We start from the raw sequence: 8,796 nt of genomic DNA, 5'->3' as shown, positions 1-8,796 counted from the left end.
GGTAGTCGCACAGTTCGTACCCCAGAATTTAGTTGGGTTGGCACTAGTAAATTGCTTATATGGGTAGGATACGGGTTTGGGTTCAACGGGTGCAACAACGGGTGGAGGAGGTTGGGTAGCTTGGATTTGAGTTACAAGTTCGGGAATCACAACGACCATTTGCTTGATGATAAAAGCAGCCATACGTCGGTTGGTGCTCTTGCGCGGTCTTAGTGGAGGCATGCTAAAAGATTATAAAGAAATGGAATAAGTTTTAGGTAAAAAAGAAATGGATATGGGAGTGTATAAAATAAGAATAAGGTGAAGTTAAATTTTCTTTTTGATTGTGAATCCTAGAGTTAGTGAGGAGTAGATGTTAGTGTTAGATAAAATATAAATCTTTGTATATAAACAACAAACTGGAAACAATCGTAAATGATTTTGAGTTTTTGAGGGGTTAAAGCTTAAAAATTTGAGATTTTGAGGTTTATAGAGTCGGAAAATCGTACATGAACCACCATGATTTGATATTCCAACTAAAAAAAAAATTTTATAAAACATAACGTTGGAGTCTAAACATGTGCACGAATCACCGCAATTTTTTTTCCATGTTTTCGACTCAAATAACGATAATAACACCATATATCGGGATACAACGTCATGTCAAAGCACTAGTCCACGAATCACCGTAGTTCTATTGTTTTGACACCGAAAAATTAGGATGGCGACCGGAACGCTCGCATTCGACTACTTAAAGTATTGACATGTATAACATAGTTTGTGGCCTAGAAAAACGAGCACTATAATCCCACCATTCCAGGTAAGTAAATCACCTTCGATTCTTGGAATCTTTTTGTCAAATGATCATTTTATAATGTCTCGCTTCCTATGAGGGCTACGAACCCGATATAAATGCAACCTTTAAGGGATTATAAACAACGGGATCCAAGTTAATCTTGTAATCCATAAAACACAATGAAAATCTACTTTTTGCGTTTTAAGGTAAAGATACCTTGGAAATACTATGAAAGTGTGTGTATGTGAACATTTAGGATATTGGTGAATTTTAAACAAGTTTATAAAGAATATGCTATATGAACAATCAAAATAGAGTAAACACGTATGAGCACACGTATAGGACCCTAAGCATAACAATACTAGGTCGTTACGTCTAACCACCTATCCTATTGTCATGGCTCTGATACCAATCTGTCACACCCCGACCAAAGGCGGCGGAACATGCCGAGGTGTAACGATTATCCATAAGCACATGACACTAATTAAAGTGACAGTATTTAATAAACTCATTTCATTTCACAACATCGAAAATGTCACATAACAATTATCCATAAAATAACCATAAACAAGATATCACAAAATATGGTAAATTGATATTGTTCATTTTTACTAGTATTCTAAGGTCTTTGATGTCGTTTTCTTCACAATCATAAATCAACCAAGATGCAAACCTGCAACATTTCATAAAATAAAGTTTGTCAACCCAAAGGTCGGTGAGCAATTCATAAGTTTAATCATATTAGTATATAATAAAGATAGCCACAAAACTTGCATACGAAACGATAAATAAAAGTGGTAATTTGGATAAATAGATATCGCTAAACACATTAGCGACACCTAGCTATAAGGGGATGCCAAATAGTCTAGGATTTTATAGTTATCGTTAATTGCATTACGTTAACGACACCTTGCTATAAGGGGATGCCAAATAGTCTAGGATTTTATAGTTCCACCAACCAAAAGCGATAAACACATAGGCATATAAGCATAGAACACCAAATCGAGCAATTATTTAGGTAAAGTATACAACTACGTTTGTGGTTTAAGATTCAAATATAAAGCATTTTGTTGAATAAGTATAAAATGTCACCCCCAAAATAAAAGATGGAAAATGGGGTATGAAGTACTCACCTTCAAGTGGTAAACTTGAAAGATGATAATTTGAAGATTTGTCGGAACGACGAGTTTAACGCACAATGCCTAAAAGGAAAAGAAGTCTTGAATTTAGAAAGGTTGTCTTGAAGGTCTTTAAACAAAATAAATGTTGAGAAATGTAAATAATTAAAGTTCAAGGTTTAAAATGTGACTATTTAAGAATTTATAATAATAATCCTTTAAAAATGTAAGTTTGCTCGAAACCGGGTTAAAGTATCTAACCTTAATATTTACTCAACCTATGTTAAGTAATAAGGTGGGTAAAATGCAAGAATGCAAATCCCTTTGGAATAAAGATACTAAAACGGGTTTTTTTATCGAGTGTTCGGGTTGTCGGTTCGGGTCTTGATAATTGGTCAAACCCAAAGTCAACTTTCCAAAATATTGAATGTTATGAGATAACTCAATAAAATTTAATAAGACTTAACCAAGTATGTAGTTCCATTGTTTAAGAACTAACAACGCACGTTAAGCGAGTGTTCGGTTTTGTCGGTCTAAACTTTGTTATGAGATCAAGTTGGATCCAACATTTCCAAGTACTTAAGAAAATATTTAAAAATCAATTTGTAACTATTTTTAAAGACATATACAAGTCTTGATGGCTAAAAAAAACACACTTGTGTGTCTTATGCGAGCAAGAATCGGTTTGGTTCGGTTTCCATCTCACAACAAGTTCATAGATGGTTTCCACATGTCCAAACACTAAATAACTTGTATAATAATGTACAAATAAAAAAATACCAAAAGTTAACAATAAAGTCTTTAAACAAAAGTTCGGTTTTCGGTTCGGATCGTGTTTCGGGTTAAGACCGAGGTAAGATTCTACAAACCCATAACCATAGAATTTGTAAAAATGATTTTAGAAACTTAGATCTAACACAAAGTATGTTTAAACAAACAAAACTAGTAACAAAGTTCGGTTTACGGTTTAGAGCTATTTACGGTTAAACCGAAGCATAGACTCTTAAAAACCCATAACCATGGAACTTGTAAACATGACCAACAAACTAAAATAAGCAAGATTAATATGTATGAACAAGTTATATAGATGTATATATATCAAGGACACGAAGTCCTCCATGAAGCCTTGCCTTATGGGGTCCGAAACCTCACCGACCGGAATCGGAGAAGTAACTACCAAAGGTAAACAAGGGGTGTATATTATATATATGTTGCACAACCATAAACAAGTATTAATAAGGCTACATAAACTAATTAAGATGAAAGACCAAAATCCTTCAAGAACACTTAAGAAGATAACCTTGAATCTTTGATGTTTGAGAGAGTTTTTTTTTTTTGGAGTTGTAGCAAGGGAAAATGAAGAGGAAAGGTGGTGTATATATAGGGTAATGTTGGTGGTCAAATATGGGTGTGAGACACAAGAGTTTTCATGCAAAATGGATCAAGACAAAAACACAAAACAACAAATAAATAAATAAATAAATAAATAATAAATAAATAAAAATAAAAATATGATGTTTTCAAGACCCAACAAGTGTGAAACAATATTGTAACATAAATCCATCATTTTGATTATAACATAAGCTTCGGTTTACAAATCGGGTCGGTTTACATAATAAACAAATACAAAAATGAATACAAGCAAGACCCGAAATTGACGAATATCACAAGTTGTAAACAAGTAATTAAACAAGTATTCCTCTCGGGTTTCAGGTTTTCACGCAGCACAAATGTTAATGTTCACTGGAAGAACCATAATAACTTGGTTCGTATAGATGTAATGGTTTGTGAATAAAAAGAACTAAGTACTCGGATTCATAAAACGCGAGGTTGTTACTCAATAAACAATCAATATAGCCAACCCTAATCCCTTCTATTAAATCTCAATTGCCAATGGCACCAAGAACGTATGGATTAAAAACTCGGTTTAAACGATATTAACAATTTACAAACAATCACACAAATACCATGGTCATACTAAACATTAAAGATTAGATAATCATTCCAGAATTCAAGAACAAAAAACATAAGTATCTTGCAAATAACCTTACATCCCAAGAGAAACACAAAGAGGTTTCACATAGTTTGAATCATCAATTGAATGTCAAATCCAAATCACCAATCGATTAGGGCTTCAATCCACAATTAGAAAAGCCAAAAACAATGTTCTATGGCACCCAAGATCACCCACATAAAGTTCTAAGTCAGAATAATGAAAAAGACAGCCCAAAAGTCTCTTAAAACACGAATTAACAATTGTAACCGCCGCCATCACGCTGATGCTACCGTAAGCTACGGTGGCTACCATAGCTTACGGTAGCCTTGATTTCTCCACGGTATGTTTCCTCGGTCCACGGTAGACCCCTACGGTGACCATTACCATAAGCTACGGTAGCCTCAGCTCCAAATTCACTTTTCATTCTTCAATTCTTCGTTGTTGACTTTACGTATCGAATCTTTTTCTTACTTCCATCTTACCACATTCGAACACCCCTTAAACGTCACTTGTACCTATAACAACAAAATATAATTTAGTCATCTAATTCCTTGAAGTTAAACTTTAAAGCGCACATTTTTTTATTATAATTACTACGATTAATATGGTCCACCCGTCACTTGGATATAGGGTCAGGGTTGTGACAATTAGAGAAGTCAATAATATTTAAAGCTTAGAAGTCAAGCTAAAAGTCAACTACTGGTTGGTTATGATAAATTTGGTAACTTTGGGTTGAAAGCGAAAAGACATTAAACTACAGAGGCTACGACAATTAAAGTGTGAATGGACTGAGTGAAAGTTTGAGGGTACTTTACGCCATTATTTAAACTTAGTCATTAATAGTCCCTAAAAGCAATTAGGGCTTGTATAAATTGGATGTCTTTTTTCTCCATTTTAGGGTTAATTCAGTTTTTATAGTTGTGTTTCAATTCTCTTTCGGTTCTCATTGTAATCATTCGTATTGCTCATAATAATATACAAGTGAATATTTCGATCGTGTAATTGCTTCTGAATTTCACTATAATTCAACATAATTGTTAACATAACGCATCTAATGAAAATTAAAAAAGATGAGATATTTTTATGTTAATTATGGTAAAAAAGAAAAAGAAATGCAGTTCTCCTCTTCATTTAAGTTAACACTATTTTTTGAATGCCTTTTGCTAAACAAAACTAACAATTGCTAAGAGATTAACAAAATGCAAGTACATGACAACACGGATAAAAAGAATATGTTGATCCACTCAAACTAATTTAAAGTTGCATATTGATCACAACATTGCATTCATCCTCTTACGATGCATCTAACCTTTTAAATTTGCTTCGTTGTTGTAATTGAGTTTTAATTATGAAAATATTTGTTATACGTCTCAAAACCATTACCTAACACATATAACTTTATGTGCTTTAGTCGTTTGTAATCCAGAGAAGGTGAGAATTCCATGGAGGTTTTCGTGGATGACTTTTTAGTATACGGGAACTACTTCGATCAATGTCTTTCTAATCTTGAGAGGATGATGAAGCGGTGCATAGAGACGAAGTTGACGCTGAACTAGGAGAAGTGTCACTTCATGGTGACTGAAGGCATTGTGCTCAGGCACAAGATTTTGGGAGATTGTATTGAGGTCGAGAGAGCTAAAATCGACACTATCTTAAGACTTCCTCCACCGATTAGTGTGAAATACGTTCGAAGTTGTCTCGGGCATGTGACTTTTTATCGCAGGTTTATTAGAGAGTTCTTTAAGATCACACTGCACCATTATTCGCCTTCTAGAGAAGGACATCGCATTCGACTTCAATGCTGATTGTCTGAAGGCCTTTGAGTTTCTCAATGGGTATTTGGTTAACACCCCTATATTAGTAGCATTCGACAGGAGCTTACCCTTCGTTCTCATGTGTAACACTAGTGATTTTGTAGTAGGGGCTGTTTTAGGTTAGCGGAAGGACAAGCACTTCGACCCTATCTATTACGCGATTAAGACCCTCAATGATGCTCAGGAGAATTACATGACTACCGAGAAGGAGCTTCTAACAGTGGTCTTTTCGTTCGAAAAATTTCGTCCTTATCTTGTACTATCCAAAACCATCGTTTATACTGATCATGCAGCATTGCGATACATGTTTGCCAAGAAAGATGCGAAACCTTGTCTGATACGATGGATACTCTTGATTTCCGAGTTCGATATTGAGATCAGAGATAAAATGGGAGCGGAGAATGTTGCTACAGATCACTTATCGCCTCTAGAGGATCCAACGAGAGAGGAGATCAGAGAGGATACCATCGGGGATAGGTTTTCCCACGAGTCATTGATGATGGTGAGAGTGAGATTTGAGCAAGAGCTAGTCTTATACATTAGTGTTGAAGAGGAGGGTCTACCACGGTTCTCCGACATTGTGAATTATCTGGCCGAAAGAGAAGTGGTCAAGGGCATGAGTTATCAGTAGAGGAGTAAGTTTTTCGCATATGCTAGCCACTACATATAGGATACACCGTATTTGTTTCGTGTAGGCGCCAATAGAGTGTTGAGGAGGTGTGTGAGTAGAGAAGAGGTCCTTGAGATTCATTTTCATTCTCATGAGGGTTTAACTGGAGGCCACCATGGTCGGTCTTCCACAGCTAGGAAATTTCTAGATTACGGCTTCCTTTGGCCATTGATTTTTACTTGTCCGTACCAGACCTAGTGCAAAACCTATGTAGGTTGACAAGAACACACTAGATCTATGAACCCAAGGCCACTTGAATATCCCAACGGAATCAGTATATTCAAGGGTTGGGAGTAAAGGTATGAATGACAATGAGTAATCAGTAATAAAAGACAGTAGACAAAGATTCAGTATTATTGAATAATCATTAATGGAACAGTGATTTAATGCATGGAATGTCTAGGGTTTCGTGACGGCGGCGAATGTACGAGGTTACACAAAGAGAATATTCGCTCAGGTGATTGTGCTCTCGTATTCCGCAAAAGGCTCTGGTTACATTGTAAACCTAGGACTCTATTTATAGGCCCAGACATTCCTTATAGAAACACTAATGATTACATAATGAATGACATAAATAAATACAAGTGTAGACAAGTCTTAGAGTATGATATATCCTTGTTATGCATAGCATGCTCGACACAAGTCTTCGAGCAGACTTTACTTAGAATATTTTCAGATAGTAAATATTCTCCTCTAGCAGAGTTCAATCTTCATGACGTATGCTTACGTTGCTCAAATAAGTCTTACGAGCAAGCATGCTCTTCTACATCTCTTCAATCCTGCCTTGTGACTTGTTGTGAACAACCTTCAGCATACTCGGGTGTGAAGCTTGCTCAAGACTGAACCATGCTCGAAGTCTACACTTAGAATATTTGAGATCTTTCTTTATTATATCCATGCTCGACCCACCAATGTGCTTGGAACACTTGGTTTAAGCTGGATAGATCAAGTTGTTTGCTCGATTGGAAATCCATACTCGATGAAGAACATCCTTGCTTGATGAAGTGTAGCTTGCTCGAAGCCCTCAACACTTAGAAGAAATTCCAGAAGATAATCTTATTGCCATAAGACATCGTGCTCGAGGTAGTGAAACCATGCTCAAACGTCCAAGCTTGCTCGAATTCCATACTTAGCCATTTCTTTGAGGAGGTTGAGAAGATTCCAATTTTCCTTGTAAAATTCCGACTCAACAATTTTTAAAGACTCACACGAGTTTTTCAGACAATATGACGCATGCCAGCGCGCTGGAAACATCTCCTACCGAAATGAGATGCCCCAAATCCTATTCAGGTTTGTGAGGTTTTTGACGTTTGGGGCATTAATTTCATGGTTATGTTCCCTTTTTCTAGAGGAAACCGATACATTCTCATGGCTATCGACTACGTTTCCAAGTGGGTTGAGGGTCAAGCCTTGCCCACTAACGACACCCGAGTTGTAGTAGGGTTCTTGAAGAGGTTGTTCTGTCAGTTTGGTACCCCCAAGGCCTTGATCAGCAACAGGGGCACACATTTCTGCAATGCCCAGATGGAGAAGGCTTTGTCACGGTATGGGGTCACCCATTGGTTGTCCACCACCTATCACCCACAGACGAGCAGGAAAGTGGAGAGCGCAAACCAAGACGTTAAACGAATTCTGGAGAAAACTGTCGGCAAGAACCGAAAGGACTGGTATGACAAGTTGGATGACGCACTTTGGGCTTTTTGGACAGACTTTAAAACGCCTATTGGGACCACACTTTTTAGGATGGTTTACTGGAAAACATGCCATTTGTCGGTTGAGTTAGAGCATAGAGCATATTGGCATTGAGATCCGTTAATCTTGACCTGACCAAAGCTATAAAAAAGCGATATATACAATTTCATTAGATGGAGGAGCTGAGAGATGAGGCGTACGCGAGATCATGGATGTATAAAGAGCGTACGAAGGTGTTGCACGATCGAAAGTTGAAAAAGGTGAAAGAGTTCAAGTGTGGGGATCAGGTGTTGATTTATAGTTCTCGTCTAAAGTTATTTCCAGGTAACCTTAGATTGAGATGGGTTGGTCCGTACACGGTGAAGGCGGCATTCTCGCATAGTGTAGTGGAGCTTGTTGATCATGAGGGGAGAGCGGGAATGTGAATGGCCATAGGTTAAAGCATTATATCGGTGGGCCGGTTGATTCGGTCAAGGAAGATGTATTTCTCCTCGACATCCCTACTTTAATTTCTTGATAGAGATAGGTCCCGGGTAATACCCGAGTGTAGAGTTTGTATATGTTTTTATTTGTTTTTTTTTATTATTTTTGTACTTTGAGTCAGTTTTAAGTTTTAGAGTCTGCTTTGGGTGATTTGAGCTTTATTTTGCAGGTTTGGATACTCTTATCCAGACTCGATCTCTATTCGGACCTGGGGCATTATGAGCTTATATGATTGTAGAAGGTACTTG

The 8,796-nt window shown here is 36.8% G+C and overlaps 1 protein-coding gene across 1 annotated transcript; it reads left to right on the top strand.

Annotated features, from left to right (window-relative positions):
* The first annotated feature begins 7,741 nt into the window (after positions 1-7,741).
* Positions 7,742-8,179, top strand: LOC143589358 (uncharacterized). Its single transcript, XM_077070140.1, has one exon. It carries the CDS (start codon positions 7,742-7,744, stop codon positions 8,177-8,179), a length of 438 nt encoding a protein of 145 aa, XP_076926255.1.
* The last annotated feature ends 617 nt before the right edge of the window (positions 8,180-8,796 follow it).

Source organism: Bidens hawaiensis, unplaced genomic scaffold (assembly GCF_021521415.1).
Source record: "Bidens hawaiensis isolate Kalapana, Puna unplaced genomic scaffold, B.hawaiensis_p1.1 tig00037397_1, whole genome shotgun sequence".
NCBI classification, from domain to species: domain Eukaryota; kingdom Viridiplantae; phylum Streptophyta; class Magnoliopsida; order Asterales; family Asteraceae; genus Bidens; species Bidens hawaiensis.
Note: the sequence above shows the minus strand (reverse complement) of the source record. Positions and strands in the feature narration are given on the sequence as shown.

Excerpts from the sequence above, each read along its gene's own strand:
- LOC143589358 (XM_077070140.1), top strand. The coding sequence starts at position 7,742 with ATGGCTATCGACTACGTTTCCAAGTGGGTTGAGGGTCAAGCCTTGCCC.